This window comes from Lissotriton helveticus, chromosome 4_1, assembly GCF_964261635.1.
Source record: "Lissotriton helveticus chromosome 4_1, aLisHel1.1, whole genome shotgun sequence".
Taxonomy (NCBI): domain Eukaryota; kingdom Metazoa; phylum Chordata; class Amphibia; order Caudata; family Salamandridae; genus Lissotriton; species Lissotriton helveticus.
In genome coordinates this window covers 986,723,394-986,743,977 of record NC_136063.1, presented here as the reverse complement: position 1 = coordinate 986,743,977, position 20,584 = coordinate 986,723,394, and the positions used below count along the sequence as shown (strand labels likewise).

The following is a 20,584-nucleotide window of genomic DNA, read 5'->3' as shown; positions in this document are numbered from 1 at the left end:
CTGCACTCTACACCACTGCAGGCCACTCCACTGTACTCTACGCCACTCTGCAACACTGCACTCTATGCCATTGCACTCTATGCCAGTTTACTCTATGCCAATGCACTCTATTCTGTACCACTCAACACTAGGCCCTTGCACTCTAAGCCAATCTACTGTATGCACCTCTAATCTACTCTGCATCACTGCACTCTACACTACTTTACTACATGCCATTACACTCTACGCCACAGCACTCTACCCTGCACCACTCCACTCTTCTCTGAAACAATCTACTCTACATTACTTCACTCAATGCCACTCCACTCTGCACCACTCTACTCTAAACCACTTCACTCTACACCACTGCACTCTACGCCATTGCACTCTGCTTTGCACCACTGCTCTCTACAGCATTCTACTCTACACCACTGCACTCTGCGCTAATGTAATCTACGCCACTCTACTCTGAAACACTGCACTCTACACCGCCGAACTCTACACCACTCTACTCTGCACTACTGCATGCATTCTATGCCAATGCACTCTACGCTACTGCACTCTGCGCCACTCTACTCAAAGCCACTGTACTCTACATCATTGCACTCTATGTGACTCTACTCAGTACCACTCCCCTCTACGCCACTGAACTCTAATATGAACCACTGTAATCTACGCCCCCACATTTGAAGGCGCTGCATTGTACACTGGAGAATGTTATGCCTCTGTATTCTAAGTCACTGTACTCTACACCACTATACTCTGCAACGCTCTATGCCAATACACTCTACATCAGTCCACTCTACTCCACTGTACACCACTCTATGCAACTCCACTCTATGCCACTTCATTAGACAACACACTATGCCACTCCACTCTACGACTCTACTCCACTCTTCCCCAATCCATTCTATGACACTCCACGCTACTCTTCTCTATGCCACTAACTTTTAGCCATGCTGAACCGCAGCCTCGCAGGTGTATAACATGGCTAAAACACACTGGCAATGCCATTAGCCCTTGCATAGGTGAGATCTATTGGCTTTGCCAATGCTTGTTTGTTTTTTTGTGTGTCACTGGCCCTGCAGCTTTCACAGCACTTAAGTTATGAACACCAGCATCCAAACGCCCGACCTACTGGCTTTGCCAATATTTATTTGCACTGTAGGCCTGAGCAAATTTTGGCGCACTATTGAAGTGCCGCGGTGCAATGACACGAAATCTGGCTTTTGTTTTGAACCCTGGCCTGCTGTGGGGAGGCAGGCACTTCATAACACTTCCCTTTGCAGCTCATGGAAGAGGCCAAGGTCTCTTCAACACCCACATTCCATGCCTATGTAAGGCCCTGCTCTCTTCCTGACGCACCACAAATCACGCCGGGTGGGTCACGGCGAATCAAAGGCGCCCTGTGAACTCGCGACAGCTGCAGCCTCGGATGCTAATCTGGAAGCGAGAGGCCTTGCAAAGCTGCAGCGGAAGAAAGGAGGCCAGTAAATTCACTCCGAAGGCCAGCTTGTCAGTTTTAGGCTCACACTTGCTCTACCGCGGTGGGTCTTCTTTCATTTCCACAGAAAGCTTACCCCAGTCATTGTGGGTATTCTACAACTGTCAGTTGAGGCCTAGGCACATGATTGATTATTCTTCCATTATTACCAGCATGATGAACCGGAAACGACCAACCGGAAACGGCTAACCTTGCACTAATGTCATGGCTGCACATCCAAATATGCACTGATAGTATCTAGTCGAAGTAGAATTATCTCTTTATAAAAATAAAACACACATTTCTGGAAATTGATTTATTAAACTGGAATTGTAGCATGTTTACTCCCTGTTTAAAAAAGTTGACTCCTGCAGTATTGTCAGGCCACCTTCTGATTGTATACCTGCAATCAATTTGTGATAGAGAGGGCAATTTGCAGACATATTTGTGAATTCAATATTTCATTTCTTGGCTGTCACCAAGTTTGGTTTCATTTCTAATATGTAGACACTTTTCAGGGTTTTTGTTTTCTTTTTCAATAGGAACCATAATACCCTTTCAACTGAAGTTTTTGTAGGGATTTTCTAAAGTGTTTTTTTACCATAAGTAAGTACGTTATATTAGTAAAGAACCAAAACACACAGGGCCTCATTTGCAAAGAATTGGCGTAGGGCAACACCACAAGTCATTCGCTACCCTGAATCAATTCAAAAGAGCAGGAATGCACCCTTTCCACAAATTATGATGCACTCCTGTCTTTTCAGCCAGCACCGGCACACAATTTACAGCTGAGCGCTAACGCAGGCACCCTTGCACCATGGTGCAAGGGTCTCTGTATTATTGGCAGGATTGTTTTAACAAGAGGTGTTTTCCTTGTTCTATGTGTGCTGCAGAATGCAGTACATGTGGGAAGAGGACAAAAGAAGGTTGTTACTCCTGCTCTGGAGAGGGGTACGTTTCAGGCACTGCTGCAGGTTTGCGTGGTGTTGTAAATCTGGGTCAGTGTCACAATCCATTAGTGGTAACACCCACAGCAATACACATGGACCGCCTCGTTGAGGCAAAGTATGGCAATGCAGCGCTTTGAGCAGAAAATATTTTTGATGTAATATTTTACCACGGTTGATATTAAGGGGTCAATGTTATGGACTAGTGGATATGCTACATGTGCAAGTATCAAACACATTATCCCGGTCTCATGCACAACATCAAATCACACTACTGATAGACAACAGCTCGACAAATGTCCTTCTGCAAGCACACACAACTAATGGAGTAGTTACTTGACCAACCAGAATGCACTTTGCAGCCTTGACATGAGCTAGGTAAGCGCTGTAAAAATGCTACAATAGAAGTACAGTTCTTGGTGTTGGTGATACTCTAAAAAATATATCCATCTATTAATTCATTGTACGTTAGATTTCTGCAAGTTGCTAGAACTGTGTTCACACTCATGAGAAATGCAATGGTAGTAAATAATCCCTACAGGGAATGGGGGAGTCAGAAAAAAATGCAGTTAGTCAGATCCTAACTAGTCAAGATGCATATTTCTAGCCTTGAATCTGTGGCTAGCACAGTAGGCTCAATGAAAACCAGCGCACCTTCATAAGAATGAATGTAACTGAGCGCTTCATTAGGTTATCATCCCATTCATATCCTTCAGCAAGTTGAGGGCCAGAATAGTTACTGTCTAACATATTCATTTTATCTTAAATATTGCTTACAAAAATAGAGCCAAATTCAGTGCAAATTTTCTAACGTTAACGCCTTGGAACAATATTATTTTCACTATATTTCGGATATGATTTTTATGTCAGACAATATTCAGACAATGATGTGCTGGTACCACACCCTGCCGCTATTACTGATTTCTTCAATCTAACCCTGAGCTACATCCAAGGGAATAATACATTCTTTAACACATTCTTTAAAGGCCTTTTAACAGAAATCAACATTGAAGATGATGCAATCACTACAATGAGGAGTAAAAACAAAATGCTGTGATAATTAAGATCCCTATCAATGACAGAGTTTTACGCTAACTCTTGAATTTATCAATGATTTTCACTTAGATACATCAGATTACTCATTATTTAGGGAGGTACTATTACAACTGGTAAATACTGGTAGCTCAGCATGTGATATTTACTGTGTATGGTATTCCCTCCCCATTGACAACTCTATAACTCAGAATATGGAGAATAAAGCAGTAATACCACACATTTGCCTCATTTCGAGCTGCAGCATTACCTGCTGAAATCTGTGAAAAGGAAAATGTGGTATTTTCATACCATTTGAAATTTAGATTCGGGCACAAGCTCATTTGTGCCCGAGACAGGATTATTTTCTCTGGGCCTACAGCCGTAAAAATATGTTGCGTAAATATCCTGAAAATGTGGCATGGATCCAAAAGTCCTGTGGCTATACTGCATAACCCAGGTCTATCATATACGTCATTCCATTCACCTTTAAATTTTCACATATTTTGCATTTTGCTTCTGTCTTTGAATCTTTATATATTTTGCATTTTGCTGCTTTACCATGGTCATAAAGCATATTAATCACAAAATCACATGAAATGTGGCAACATTTCTATCTGCATTTCATCACAGCGCCATTAGAAATGCCAGAGATGGAGAAAGCAAGCAAGGATTCACTGCCTTAAAATAAATGGACAATGTTGTCCTGAAGAAGGTGTCATCTGCCCATTCATTTCAAGACAGTCACACCAGCACCCAATCTGAACATTACAGTTTTTTGTGCAGTCACCAAAGTGAAAACGAGTCTGATTGATCGATTTGTGTGCAATTGACACATAATGCCAACCCTGCCTCTGGGCCTCCTTATTTTGACAGTTGCACCCTGTGCAGTTGATTAGGTACTGACATTGGTAACACTGCACAGTGACAAGTCCTTTTTGAATGAAGCTCACTTCATCGATCAGGCACATTATGTGCGCACCAATTTTCTCTGACCTTGTGGCATGTACTTGATGCAGCAGAGTCCCTTTTTCCAGGGCCAGCTGGCAACCTTTGAAAGTGGTGAGGCATGCAGAGTGCCTCACCGCTTCCACTTCCCAAAAAACTAAATAAAACACTCTCTCCCTCCAAATCCCCATATTAAAACACCACCTCTCACCAAAAGCCTAAAATAAACTACCTCCTTCCAAAAACCCATAATAAAAACCCCTCCCCCACCCAAAATACAACTACACTAACACACTGCCACACGTCCTCCTTGTTGAAACTGCAGTCTGCTGTGAAACTCCCCTAACCATTGGAGAAGCTGCTCTAATGCCAGAAACCGGTCCTCGGAAGCTTGTTTCCGGTCCAGGGAAGGCATGGCTTGGCAGTTCGGGCTGGACTGTTCCCATGAGGCACAGAGTCAGACTGATTTGCATATAGCCATGTCTGAACTGGGGTGGCAGAGTGGGCTAAAGAACGGTGATGGATCAATCCCAGATCTTTTGACTGGGTGTGAGTGTTTGATTGGTTCGGATGCTCCGTCCATCACCACCCCCTTTTGTACCGCTTTGGCCGCCATAAGTGTGGCAGGGTATGCTCAGACGTGAGTCCCTTGCTCACTTTGCCACTGGATTCAAGCAAGCCGGGCTGAAGGCGGCTGGAATGCCAGAAACCGGTCCTCGGAAGCTTGTTTCCGGTCCGGGGAAGGCATGGCTTGGCAGTTCGGGCTGGACTGTTCCCATGAGGCACAGGGTCAGACTGATTTGCATATAGCCATGTCTGAACTGGGGTGGCAGAGTGGGCTAAAGAACGGTGATGGATCAATCCCAGATCTTTTGACTGGGTGTGAGTGTTTGATTGGTTCGGATGCTCCGTCCATCACCACCCCCTTTTGTACCGCTTTGGCCGCCATAAGTGTGGCAGGGTATGCTCAGACGTGAGTCCCTTTATCACTTTGCCACTGGATTCAAGCAAGCCGGGCTGAAGACGGCTGAAATGCCAGAAACCGGTCCTCGGAAGCTTGTTTCCGGTCCAGGGAAGGCATTGCTTGGCAGTTCGGCTGGACTGTTCCCATGAGGCACAGGGTCAGACTGATTCGCATATAGCCATGTCTGAACTGGGGTGGCAGAGTGGGCTGAAGAACGGTGATGGATCAATGCCAGATCTTTTGACTGGGTGTGAGTGTTTGATTGGTTCGGATGCTCCGTCCATCACCACCCCCTTTTGTACCGCTAATGCTGTGAACTAGCATGAGGACAGCGCCAAGATAGGATGGAGCGGGCTGGCCGGGCGCTACTTCAGTCCCTGGAGGCCTGTGCTTGCTCTTCACCTAGCTGTCTAAAGCAGATCGGGTTGGAAAGCTGCAAAGTGCACATGGCAGGTTGCCAATCGAAAGACAGCCGTCCAAGCTGACATGCGCACTTTGGAGCATCCAGCTAGCCACTGGTCCAGTCCCCTATGCTGCCAATTGTCAGAAGAGGACACACCACTCAGGCCTCTTGTTTCAGGGGTACTGCGGCACACACACTGGGAAAGAGAAAATGGCAATTAAATCATTCATTTCACAGCGATTTTATTTTTTCATGGCCAGCTCACAGAGGGCGGAGCAACGCTCCCCCGTCTTCATGGAAAGACCGGCACTGCCTTTTTCACATAGTAGGGCTTCATCTCTTATTTAGTATTTACTGTTTCGAGTTGGACACACCATCTTTTCGGCCTTCATGCAATTTCAGTATTATCACTGTTAAGGGACCACCAGTTTGTGTCCAAACATTGATTCATGTTAGTAAGGGCGTCATCCATAGTGTGTTGGCGATGAGTAAAAATCTCAAAAGCGACCCATGTTAGTGCAGCCCATACCCTCAGAGAGGCCCATGAGTGCACAATGGCTGAAGAAAGATGAAGCTTCTATAATTAGAAATGATCTGCAATCGACAAAAAAGCATAAACATGACACAAGCACCCATTACCAAGAACTGCATTACCGCACTGTTGATATGACTAGAATGCTTTGCATGGCAAGCAAAGCGAGGAAAACCCACAAGTAGTGCAAAGGCTAATATAAAAAAAAGTCACTCAATAGGTACCAAAGCACTTTTGCGCACCATATGATCAAGAAAATAATCAGACACATCTAAAATGGCAGCTAACAGTCAACAATACCATTGCTGCCAGCTTCACACAGGTGAACACCATCTCAGGTGTCAAACGCTGAACAGAAATCCAGACCAGATGTAACATGGGCTTTACTGAACACTGATTCAACAACAGCTTTACAGTGATAAGTTTTCTAGCTATATTTACGCAAACATCCAGAAAATAGGGGCTTTCATTTATGAAATCAAAATGAAAACTGACATTGAGCTTGATCACCAAGCCTGACCCCTCACTAGTCAACATCCAAATTACCAACTTGGACAAGACCTCATCCACAACAAAGTTATGAAAAGTATCCCCAATATCCAATTCCAAGATATTTACGTCACAGAGATCAACGCCTACAAAATTGCCTCCAGATTTCCTTTAAGACAATACAAGCATGCTCTGTAACTCTATTAACATTAAAATACCAGTCTCCTTGCTCACCTTCCTGAACTAAAATAGAAAATAATTATATCATCCTTTCTGACCTTAGGTCCAACCAAATCCCGAAATTAAGTTTGTATGTATGCATGTAGTATGTATGTATAAATGTCTGTATTTGTATAGCACGAACCTAGCCCAAAAGGCAACAGAGCGCTGTACAGGGTTAAAGGCAAGCATACAGTCAAAGAGTGATACGAAAAGTAGCTGCTCATTGTATTGTTACTGCATTGTGATGTAGTGTTCTTTAAAGAGGTGTATCTTCAATTCTTTCCTAAACTGGAGCAGTGTTAACGTGGTCCTCATGGATATGGGGATGTTGTTCCAGATCCTGGGAACGTTAAAAGGTACATCCAAGGCTTCCAGCATCCTCGTAAAACCCTGCAAAGTAGCTGGGTTAAACAATTTCATCAGTACCACTTTACAGAGGTTCAATCCACAATGCTCAATTCTGCAAATAGACAACCCGAAGGAGTTTTCCAAACAGAGGCCATACAACATCCTAGAAAGACAAACTCATCAAACAGATTGGGTTCCATATTGAACCTCGAGCATTCGCTCAGTCATCACCATTTTTCAACAATTACCTCTCACCCATCCTCAAAGGTATCAACCTCTATTGTCAACAATTTCATACGTATGTGGATGATATTGAGATCTTACTCGAACTGGCGAACATGGCTGAAGAATAACACAGTCATGGAAAGGAAATACATCGGAAGGTCTCAGCAACATCTAAGCATCTAATCTACAGTTTGGTAGACGTGTACTTTTGTAACAAATGAGTCATAAGGATGTCTGCCTTATTACAAATGCATTAGCATATAAGGCGCTTGCAATAAGGTGGATGTGATATTTGTGGTGTTTGTGATGGAGGACCCGCCAGCCAAACACCAAATCTGGCCCTAATTTATGAAGAACTGCTCCCTATGAGTTAATGGTTTTCCCTCATGGGAGAAAATAATGTTTATTTCAAAAGGGGGAACTAATAAAAATATAGCCTGTTTAGCTTGGCATAAATCCCTAGATTACACTTTGACACTGGGTGAGAAAGTAAGAAATGTGGGAATCAAACTGGGAGTGGGCTTGTCTGTTGACCCACAGGTAAACATAGCTACATAGCTCTCAAAGCGGCCTCCATCCAAATTATCATCCTCCAGAAAGAGAACCCACTGCTAGATGTAAAAAAAAACATATTGAACTCACCCACGTTTCATAGATTCTTTCAATATTTAATTATTATAATATCTTTTACACTGGACTCCTTGAAAGATGACTCCAAAAACTACTAATAATGCAGACTCAAGTGGCCTGAGTCGGCTTAGATCTGAAAAGGGGGGGGCATAACGGCCAGAGCTGCGGACTTTAGATTTGAGGAACCGGGTTCACGTTTCGGAATCAGCTCAACAGCCTGTGATTCTGGGCAAACCATGTAATCTCCCCATGCCGACCAAAAATGAATGTGTCCTTGTGTAATGTAACCGGTGCTCATGAAAAGCGCCCCAATACCTTTGGCCCAAGTTGGTGCTATATAAAACTCTGGGGGAGGAAACAATGGAGCAAATAAGGGGGCAAGTATGCTAAAGACTCCCTTCTGTTGAACACACTCAACCCCAAGCTGATAGTCAACAAAACTGTGCAGTGCTGAGGTAGGCCACTATATTCAAACAAGTCCATCAGATAAATAATGTCCATGAATGAGATAGTCCCACTCATCCTGGACAGTGCCGCCTCCCAAAAATACCCATCCCAACCAGAGGTCTGCTCAGCCCTGCTGTGGAGTCTGTTATATTTACAGTGTGGGACCTCCTCTTCACAGTGCTTAACTTGTGAAAAACATAACTGTAGGAAGTCAACGTTTTTTTCTTAAGAGCCTGCTGTACTGCCAAGTGCTGGAGTTGTGCTTTATCAAGGCTACTTAGTCTTGTCTCCACCACCTGCCTCTTTTTTCCAATACCCTACACTTCCTGGCTCTTTTTTTCACTCTGGCAATATCTTTTTCATTCCTGCTTTTTCATACTTTTTTCATTTTTTTTTCTTTCTGTTCCCGCTTCTTTCTTCCATAACCTTCTCTCTCTTGATCTGGTGGCAAAGTCTGATGGCGCAAATAGTGTGGGTCTGTTAAAATTAGTGTTAGTGTAAGTGGCCACCATCAGCAACCACCTGCACAAATCAAGCACTGCCCTCACAACCGAACTCTGTCCACAAGACTCGCTGTTGACAGACCATGGATCCTGTCCCCAAGAGGAACACAACTTCCGGGAATCATCCGAAGGCGTAGCTAAACACTAGAAGACACTGCTCTACAAAGCCCCTAAAAGAAACAATCTTCTGAGCCTGTTCAAGCTCGTCACACTTTTCAAACTGCAATTATCAAATCCAGTTTTAATTGTCAGTAATATTAATTAAAACACACTGTCTCCACAAGGTATTTCAAAACGTGATGATAATATTTTTTCCAACAGTTACGTTGAGGGCCATTTGTAGCAGGTGGCAAATAGGAGGGAGTCCCTTGTGCCAAGATCGGGCGAAATACATTTGTATATAGAGCATACTTCTTTTCCCGGAGATCAGCTGTCACCTGAAACACCACGCTAGTTTTAATGCAGAGGGAATCGCAAATTCAAACTCTGAATCTGAAGAGAAGAGGAAATTACGAAAACGTGATATCCTAGTGGCTTATCACCTGATCCGAAACAGCTGGCGGGGAGGAGCTGCAAACCCCAATGTCTGCTTGAGTTGAAACAAAGAAACCCTTAACAGATCAAAGGATCCGCGGCATAAGCTAATTATGCGCGGCCAGCCCCGACCTCTCCCACCACAGGCCACAGCAGACGGGCGGCAACTGCTGCGGGCAACGGCCTGCTAACGCCCGAGGCCTTCGGGCCGTGACAACGACGCGCACAGGATGCTGGGCTGAGAGCCCGGAGGCCGTGGCGCAGCACGACAAGGGGCAGTGCGGAGACCCTGAAGAATGCGATTGAGGGGCCCCTGCGCCCCAGGGTCAGCGGTGCCTGGCCCTTGTGAAAAGGCTTTGGATTTGCGTACAAACACACAGAAACCTAAAACTGGGGGTACACTTTTAGAAATGGTGGAATACATTTGATTCTCCCACGCAGTACCAGACAGGTCTTGTTGCACTGGGTATTTCGAATGAGCTGGAGCCCTTGTAGGCCAATTTTGAAAGTCTGGAGAAGTATTTACAAGTGGCCGGGGGCGCAACGGATGTTTGCGCTCGCTTCGCGCTACCCAGGGGGGCACTTTGGTATTACAGAATGGACAGCAGATGGTTGTGCGTCCCCTGCTGTAATACAGATAGCCAATAGGCGTACTTAAGGCGCCAGCACCATCTTTAAAATTCATTCCCTCATTTGCATGGATGCAAATGATGGAATTCCTTTGCATCTGCGCTTGTGCCGTATTACAGAAGTGGGCGCAGAGGCAAAGAATCTCTAAGGAGGTGCACTGGCAGTGTGCCCCTGATGGCAGCCCTCTGGAGGTGGTATGGAGGTCCCATGGACCCCCAGACATCCCCTTGCAGGCGGGTGCAGTCACTCACTGCACCTGCCTGCAAGGGGATCTCTATTCCCCCTTTAAAGTGCAGGCGGGTTGCTGCCTGCACAGTGAAACACGGAGCGGCTTCAAAGCAGCCACTCCGTTTTTCACCTGAATGCGCTGCCCCAGGGCAGTGCGAGTTCGCAGCTGCCCTGGGGGCAGTGCACTCATCATAACACAGCACATTTTCCATCATTGCACCGGGCACAACTTTGAAAAAGGTGCGTCCAGCGCAATGAAGCCTAATGTGCTGCATGTGTAATATGGGCCCAGGTGCTCTAAATTTTCCCTTCTCCCCAAGAATATTTGAAGCAGGCACAGGAATGCTTACAGAGAAGGAGAGAGGAGGAAATTGGAGAGAAAGAGATCAGAAAGAGAGAGAGGAAAGAGAGAGAGAGAGAGAGAGAGAGAGAGAGACATTAAGCGGGCTGGTGGTGTGAGCATTTTGATTAGGGCTGCTTTGGTTCCGGAGTCTGGCCCAACTCTGAGGTCATAAATGCAGGTGAGGCTCAGGAGTATAAACCATTTGTCCTGGAGTGATGGGCTCCAAAGCTGTAAGGTGACTGAAGGGCATGTGAGACACCACCCTTAGTCAAAAGAGCATTTCCTTCTGAGACTTGTACATACGTGCTCAACCCTGCCCAGTGCCTAAAACAACAGTCTGAAAATGTATTCTGAATAAAAAAGGGAAGTGTTACACATGACATGAGGCCGGATAGCAGCCTAGTGGTTAAATTGTCCACTGAGACTGCGATGCTAACCCTTGCATTCTCACTTGACTAAACTGTGTGATTAAATTCAAATCACTTAATCCCCATATGCCTCAGTAATCTACCAAAACTGCAAGTGATTAGAAACAGAGTCAAGTGAGTTATTAAAAACTGCAGTTGTGTGACTACACTACAGTCTACTATAGCGGATTCGCACTCATTCAACAGTACTTTGAAAAACATGGACAAAGGACAGCGATATTACATCTTTCATTTTCAGTTTAATTCAATGGTCAGTTTAGCAAGATTCTGAATTTACTACACCCTTTCTAAGTCAAATACCCTTTATGATGGCCCCTGTGGCACCGTATTATCAAAACGACCCAGAGTTTTTTCAGTTTGTTATCAAATGCTTATGTTTTCATCCATTTCCTCCTTCAATAAAACCAATAGTGTCAGAAATATCATTGTCATTTACAACAACACGTAGGAAGAGTACTAGGTGTGTTGGTCCAGCTGGTAAGAAGCAATATGAAGCCTCTCACCTCTATTGTCCCTGCGCCATCCGCCAAGCCTCTGTTACAAGATGGCTAGTATGACCGAATTACACATCATGCCATCTGCTATATAATGCTTACGTTTTCGCCATACGGGGTTCATGACACCACTTGATTGTCTTAAAAAACTGTACTATTCATTGGAGCACAGAGCCACTTAGGCCTCTATGCTGTCTTAGAATGTGGTGTTGGAACACTGGCATGGAACTCTCAGGTCAATGGGAGCCTGGACTGGATGGTTCCTTTGGCGGGAGTTGGTCCAAGTATCCGGTAGGTGAAGTCTTGACTGAAATCTTAACATTACACCAATTCATGGCCCTTTTAGCTTCTTTACAGCCTCTATATAAGTTGCCTCTATATACTGATTTAGGGCACAAACAGTAGCTTCCTAGCCACATGAAAAGAAGCAATGGAATATTAAGCTCCCGATACCTTGCAGATCGATGCATTTTAGATACCTATCAAAACTGGCTCAATTAGCATGACAAGTTTCCTTTTAGGGTGTCCAGGTAGAGTGCCCTGATGTTGGCTCCGCAGCAAAAGATGACTACATGGACAGTGACTTCCATATAAGTGGTATCAGGACTATTGTACCTCTCTCAGCATTCTGATCTGAAAGTTGCAGGACCACGCACCAGCACTGAACAACTTAGGTTGACGGAAACATACGGAAGGGTATCAGAGGCGTCTTACAACTACCTCTGCTTAAGGGCAGGATCTACCTTTGGAGAGGATGGCAGCTTGAAATTCATACGTTGGCTTTACAAGCTGCTTAATCAGTTATAAGCGTGTAGTTTTCCAACAAAAAGCAGGGCCAAGACTGATTTCCACATGGCTAGGTTTAAACTGGAATGGCGTGGGGAGAAAAAAACGATGGATTTAGACCCAGATCTCTGTAAGGGGCTGAATGATTGACATCGTTCAACATTCTGTCCATCAATTGTTCTTTTTGCACCTATTCCTCTGCACGTCATTAGCAGGGGTAGCAAGCGCTAAATAAATGTAATTACAACACAATCCAATGAGTGTTCTGAGACGCCTTTGTATATCCTTTAATTATCCACACACTAGTGAAGGAGGGACTGCTTGAATCACAGTACAATTTCTCGGTGGCTTGGTGATCTTTGGGAAATGACACATTATCTTGTAGCCCAGAGTGCACTGCTGCATCAAGGCTTCAGCTCTTAAAGGAACACGGTGATCCAACCTCTGGGGGTGCCCCAAGTGGAATCTCAGTGAATTGTGTTGTTTGATAATGGTGTTGAATGCCCCAGAGATTATGCCTCCCTACTGTGACAATGAACCAAGATAATCAAACAGACATGGGAAGATTGGTTGCAGTGTCAAGACTGGCACTCCACTGGAACCAATCAGTGAAGGCAAAGAAGGCAGTGAGAGCAGGGACCTGGTGAAATTCTGCTGCTCTTTGTTCACCTTGACATAAGTGCGTCCCAGCCATATAGAAGCGGATCGCAGGGGACAGGCAACCAAGGCCAGAGTTCTATGTTCTGAATTTCCAGCTGTCCTGGACAGCTTAGCACAACTGAACAATATTCTTCTTCGCTGACAAACACACCTGTTTCTAGTATCCAAATAGTACCTTCAAAACAGGGTCTCCCAAAGTAATTCTACTAGGGTCGGACTTGTGCTGGATTTTTAGGATACCCAAATATGATCTAGAAGAAACATATCTCAATGGCAATAATTTACAAGGCCATTGGATAGTCTAAATGTTTGGCATAGATCTGACCATCTTGGACGTATGATTTAACTCCTTATATTAAAACAAATGACATTTTTACACAATGAAAATCGAGAACTTGGGCTTTATATGCTACAATGAAAATGTAAGTATTAAAAAAAAAAACGTTTTAATTAGTCAACACTTGAGAATGTTACCTTTCTCTGCTAGGTAGCCTTGGAGGATGAGATGTTTTTGTTTTGAGATTGATTCAGCTCCATTGCTAAAAGCATGTGGCAGTTCTGGAGGGAATAAACTCCATACTTCCCATGAGCCTTCACTGCCCGTAAAGTTAGCCGAGGCAGAGAACCGCCTCAGGATCCAGCATGAGGCACCATTCCCCGACATGCATTTAACAAAATGGAACTGCAGAGGAAGTTAAAGGTAGTCTGAAGGAAACTGGAATTCAACCAGCAGGAACAGAGCGAAAATGAACCTCTGCATAAGACTTGATGAAACCCTCGCCTACACTCCCATAACCACTGACCTTTTTGTGGGATTAGCCTTTATGGTGCACAAAAGACAGCTTACCCAAAACAGCACTGCTGTGTATACTGTAATACAGCACACACCATATAAGGCAATTGTGCTGGAATCAAAGCATAGTGAGTTAAGAGCTTGCTGCTAAGTTTGCATATTTATATCTTGAAAGGGCAAATTCAGCCTTTCATCCTTCTGAGGTAAAAAAAAACAAGGACCACTTAGTTGATAATAATAAAACCTGTTATCAACTTGTATAAAACAAGAAATGTGTGCTTATGTGTGCTATATTGTAAAACATTTGTAATATCCTAGTTCAAACAAAGGGTTAATTGGAGGTTTGGGCAAGAAAACGTTCAAGATTATACCTAATGCACAAGTCACTTTAAGATGCTCTAAAAATGATATTTGCAATAATTATGCAGCAGGGAAGGACTAGCAGTGAGAGTAAAAAATGCATAAAGAAAAGGCAAGTTATGCTCGGTAACACAGCACATTTTGATGCAGTTTTTCGTCACTCGTTAACTTTTTTACACATCTTAACAATGTATGGGCAAAGATTTCACCTAATTAATCTCATTTTAACACTTTAAATCAGCAACTGAGAGGTCACCTGCTTCTGAAGCGGGATAAAGGACTTGGCATTGCGGGGCAACACAAATGAAGCATTTTTAGTAACTTGTGATCCGTTTGCGCACGGAACTATTTTGTTTTAGTAAAAATCTGCAAATTCCGCAGAAGATGATGGATTATACGGTAAGTGTGGCACATCCATAATTATGTGGAAAACTTCAGGCCACAGAATTGCATAATTCCACTGGCCCTGCCCGCAGCATATGGCATCGCCCTGCTGGTTTGTTAATTACCAGGCAGGGACTGAGTGTGGATTATATAGACTACCTCAAACGACATATGTTGATTACTGCTCAGAGTTTGCTCACTGGCCAGGGGGTGGGGGCGGTCCATGGTTGAGGGGTGGGTGGGGCTGAAGGGTAGTCCAGACAGTAAGCCAATTAATGATGAGATAAACTCAAAGGCGGAAACACAAAGGGAACCTGATCAAAGCTGAAAGCACTTAAGAGCACAGGCCGGAGCCCAAACAGGATAAGAGAACTGGCCACGCAGCACAATGTAGCACTTCCCAGCCCAAGCCCCTGCCTCCCTCCCCATAAAACGCTATTTTTAAAAGCCCTCTGGGCTGAATGTATGAAATGTGGGGATAGCGTTTGGCACACATAGCCGTTTGACCAAGGGCGGTATTCTGAGTTCCATTGCCAACACTGCAGTGAGGTGGCTCTGGCAAAGGCCTGGCTTAGCCCACTGAGAAGACCAGCGAGTTCATAGTGCGCTGGTAACCTTGTTATTGTGGTGACTAATTTGTGCTGCAGTTTGAGCGACTCGCCCCTGTCCCCACATCAAAGAGTTAATTACAGAGATCCCAGATAACAATCTAACCAAAAAAAAAAAGACGCTTCAAGATACCAGGGAACGCTGGTGTGTTTTATTGAAAATACTATACACACAAAACATTTAAAAAAAAACACAGAATGTGCAATGTTAGGCTTGTCAATGAACACAGCAGGGCCCTTAATTTATTCCACTTGGGTCAATGAAGAGGGCATTTTGATGCGAAATTCCTTGAAATGAACCTCCCATGCTTAAAGACAGCAACCACCTCAGTGTCTTCCCAACAGGAGAAGAGGGATAGGTCCACCTGTTCCAGGTGCTTAACACTGGCACTCCTAGCAGCATGCAGGGTGGCATGTCTGCACTAGAGTGCCCTTTATGCACATAGTGCTTCCATCACTAGCCCCTCCGTCATGTTTGCTTTTGCAACAGACACACAGTTTGCATCTCAGAAAACAGACAACACCCTATTTGTTGGGAAAAACTGCTGCAAGCGTATTCAAAATGTCTTTATGCAATATACAGGTTGGGTTAATTTACAGGCGAACCGGATGTTCAGCGCTGTTAACACTAACCGCTGACATCAGTCCTAAAACCAATATCGCGCCACCGGGAATCACAGTGATGTAGTATTTGCCATCCGGTGCTTTGCATTTCGCATTGGGGCTGAGGCCCATGCAGTTTTAGAGCTGCAGCTCCCATGCCGCCATGGAGCAAATTTAGGGCAATAAGTAGCTGTCAGGATACCAACTGTCCCTGGTGGGATAATGCGGCTGCTATTGCATTCTTCTCATGGCCGCTATGGCCTGAGGATATCATAGTTTGCGGCCCCATCTCCACCTTTTTGGGTCATTATTCACTTTTTACATTAGGATCGCCCAGTTACTCCTTTTGAGATGCTGTAGAGCAACCGATTATTCTTGCTTCATACTCCAGTGCATGCCTGGTAGGTGGGTGGTTCATTCCGCTGCTGCTGTCAACGAAAAGAGGGAGAAAAAGAGTGCAAGCCCATCTCAATAAAACCCAACCTGGACTGAACATGACATCACCCGCCCTGGTTTATGAACTGGGATCTCGAGCTGGCAGTGGCTAACTTGTTTAGCCAGGTGGCCACTGAAAGATACTATTCACCAGGCAATCGGGAACCAATAAGGAGCTGTCACCTTTAATGTCCCCCTGTAGGTGGCGTGGCCATCCACCTTTCCTTCGTGGTCTAGAACAAAATTAACGAATGCACAGATTTTCGATTAGACTAAAATGTATTTAGCAATGCAAAAAGAATTAACTTGCCATGTTTCTATGTGGAGAAAAGTTTGCAGGCGAAGGTAAACTGGGAAGAATTATGGAGGAAAAATTAGGCTTTTTTAAAATAACAATAGCTTTCACTGACTGTGCAGGCACACTGTAGGAGAAACCTAAAAAGAGCAGCTTCAAGGGGATGAAAAGGCTATGTGACCACTCACAGTACTAGAAGCAGGGTTCCCAAATTGTCTCCAAGAGCAACACAATTTGATCCAATGCCAATTTGATCCAATGCCCTTGGTAGTACTATATCAAACATATGTCGATGCAGGAAGGGAAACATTTTTGGAAGCTAGTCATGGATATTGAGCAGGACCAAATCAGTTATCAAACCAGTTTTAATGAAAGGAAACACTCACGTAAATTTTATTTTGGTGGTATCGCTGGAAAAGGTTGTACATGATGGAGCCTTCATGGAGGTCAACCAGTGCCGCCATGTCTTCCACCCCCTCAATGCTTGTCGGATGCATGGCTGCCACCTTTTGACGTGTGATCGTACTCTGCTTGTAGGTGAATACCTGAAAAAGGACAGAGGACAGACACTCAGAAACAGAAGCACAGACAAGTATGCCAAACACTCAAGGGATCAGAAGGTCAGTAGTGTCTTCAACATGTCAGCAAAAATATTTCGGGGTGGCCTTTTTTATATTCCAGGCCTGAGCCTGGCTGAGCTTGCAAGAACTCCCCTTCATCAGCATTCCCACACAGACCAGCAACTGGCACCTGCTGCCCCAGGCCTGTAAACTGCACATGCATCTGACCTCTGGGCTAAAAATGAACCTCCTTTCTATTGGTCATGTGTTTTTTCTTTTCACATTGTTGTTATGCCATGGTTTCGGTGAATTGTTTGTTATTTGTATCCGTGTCTCAGAGGATAGATTATTCGACCACAAAAGGACATGCTGCCCTCAGATACTACAGCAACACATTTTACTCAAACATTCCTTCCACAGACCCCCACCGTCACTGGTGCTTGGTGTCCTGAAATGTAGCCTGAGGTAAACAAGCCCTTGCACAACTTCCACAGAGGAGGTCGGTCGAGAGGCAGCTACGGGGGTTGGCATGCTTTATGCACCAATTGCCGTGTGTAGGGTCTGGTTTGAAGAGGAAAACACTGCCTTTTAGCCACTAACGACCTCTCAGATCTGCACCTCTCAAGCTCAGATTCTTAGCTGTTGAGTGTTAAGCTCAGGTAAGTGTTACTGCAGCCATTATAGACAGTCTCTGTCTGCAACCAATGGGAAAGTGGTGATACACACCTGACTGGACTCTGAGGCGGATGTTTGCAGGCGTCAGCTGGTTATCCGGAACTATAGCCCCAGGCACTAGAGAATGCTGAGGGTTGGCCTGTTGAGGCGTGATCGCCCGTGGTTTAACATCACACCCAATACGATCGAAGCTGCTCTCTCTCTCATTGTGTCTCTTCCTGGCTCCACGTTCAAGCAAACACAACAACCACACAGTACTTTCCCTCCCTCCACAAGGGGCGCAGGGGTGGCCCCAGCTATTGAGAGCCCCCCCCCAGACTTCAGGGGGTCCCATGCAGGCCAAGCATATCTGCGTGGTATGGGAGACGCAAGGGCCCCTCGTCACATTCCGCAGGGAGGGCATCATTTTGCGTCACTTATGCCCCTGGCCTGGGCTCCCTGTCGTGTAAAACGGGATCTCTCACCTTTTCTGCCTATTTTGCACTCCTGTCACGGCGGGACGACATTCAGTGGAGCCAGATAAGTCAGTCTTACCATCCTTCAACTCCTTCCTTAACCGTCATGGGCCTGATTTATGAGAAATGACGCATCGCTGTGTGAAAGCAGCGATGCGTCACTTCTCAGTGCGCACTCCTTGCGACATACCTGATGCGTCATATTTAATGTATGACACATCATGTCGCAAGGAGTTACAGATACGTCAGTATTTCTGACGTATCTGTAGGCGCAAAAGTGACACATTGCTGGAGTGTGTCACAAAAGTGACGCAACTCCAGCAATGCTTCCTTTCACATGGGGCAAGCCCCATGTGAAAGGGCCTGCGTCAGTCTTACGGCTGCTGTGAGGCAGGCGCAAGATTTTGACGCAACAGCGTCCTAGAAGTGACACAGTGAAATCTCATAGATTTCACAACGTCACTTCTATGACCCTTTCTTGTGTCAATACGCCCCCCTTGCATACATTATACCTGGCGCAGGGGTTTACAAAGTGACGCATCTACCTGGATGCGTCACTTTGTAAATATGGCGCAACAAGGCGCTTTTTTATGCCACTGGTGCGTCACAAAAAGTGACGCAGAGGCGGCGTAAAAGTGATGCAAGGCCTCATAAATGAGGCCCCATGAGTTAGGTAAAACTGTGCAAACATGTATCCTCCGAATTATCTTCGCACCCCCATGCTTGTGCACTGAGCTATTCTACATGCTCAGTGCTCCCTCAAAATCTCACGCACGCCAATGCATGACAACCCCCCCCCCTTTAAAACAATCCCAGGCTAAGCAGACAACAAATCACACCTGAGCGACCCACCCCGGGCTGCCTCTAATCAGAGAATATTCCAGCGCTGCGAAGTCATGGTAGTGGTAAAAGCGCTTAAAGGCCACAGCAGAAACATGGACACAAATTAATATTTGCCGCCAGTACGGGTGGCATGAATACACACACGAAAATGTGAACACTCAAGAAAATGTGCCCGTATGAGCAATCCGACACAAAAACTGTCAAGTTTCGGGGAATAATGGAGCTGATACACAGCATGGTAAGCCCAAAGGATGTGTGTAAACTTATGAGGAGTAAACCAAGAACTTCTTAGCTCAGCCTAAACTAAGGGCACATTTTTTTTCTATTTACATACAGAACTTTTCTTCTGGTGGAGTAAGCAGGGTAATTTCTTTCCACTTGAGTACAAATGCCGTAAATCTTTAGAAGAGAAAGCGCTCTGGACCTGAACTCAAGAGGGGGTTAGAGGCCCGGGAGCTCGCGTTACAGACGGAGGGAGGAATGCAGAGTCCCGCGAGAGCTGGGGAGACAAAGCGGCCACCGGCCCCGGATCACTAACAATTCACGAGCTCGTTACCTGCTCCAGGCTTCCTACGGAATGCAAACACTGACAGGGTTTTAAGTGTGGAAAACAGGACAAATGACCCCCACTTCCCAGCGTTGCTTCCACACACACTAAGTTATGTTTGGTACACTCGTGTGAGTGAGTCTGTGTGTGACAAATATGCGTAACAAAGTCCGGGTTCATTTAAGACTAGGCACTCCCGAACTGACAGGGCCACGCACCGCCCACCCCCCATCCCCCGTCCCCACAGGCCCGCCCTCCTTAGATTTCACTCAACCCTCAACGAGAATTGAACACTCATTCATTCTACCGGGGAAAGTTTGCATAGCAACATACAAGGCCTAGGAGTTAGGGAGGGTAAAACATACACCTCACAAAAATCTACATTAACTTTTTATGGATAATATTTAACCCAGAAAAAATGCGCATGAAACAGTCTAATATTTGCACAGAATCGACAAGCAAGCTTGGAATACTGCAAAGTAGAGGTAGTGCCATCTTTAGTTCGACTGTGCAAAACTAATCATTCATCAAAGATACTGCGCAAGTAGAGACACGTTTTGCCCAAATTGCCTGTCGTTCCACAACCTTAAGCATACTGTACTGACTAGGCTAAGTACCTCTGGGTATCTCTGAGGACAGGGCCGGACTGGTTACCCAAACCAGCCGTGGTAATTACCCCCTGCTGCTTTTGTTACTGGAGGCCGAAATGGAAGCAACGCTGCAAAACCAGCCCCCAGTAACAAAACCGCCCCCCACCGCTGCAAAACCAGC

At 45.2% G+C, this 20,584-nt stretch overlaps 1 protein-coding gene across 1 annotated transcript in view; it reads right to left on the bottom strand.

Annotated features, from left to right (window-relative positions):
• MYO10 (myosin X) overlaps positions 1-20,584 on the bottom strand; it is a 519,868-nt gene that overhangs the window by 289,524 nt on the left and 209,760 nt on the right. Inside the window, exon 3 of the mRNA XM_078687614.1 lies at positions 17,120-17,278. Within this exon, the coding sequence (XP_078543740.1) occupies positions 17,120-17,278 (159 nt within the window). The remainder of the gene's footprint in view (positions 1-17,119; positions 17,279-20,584) is intronic.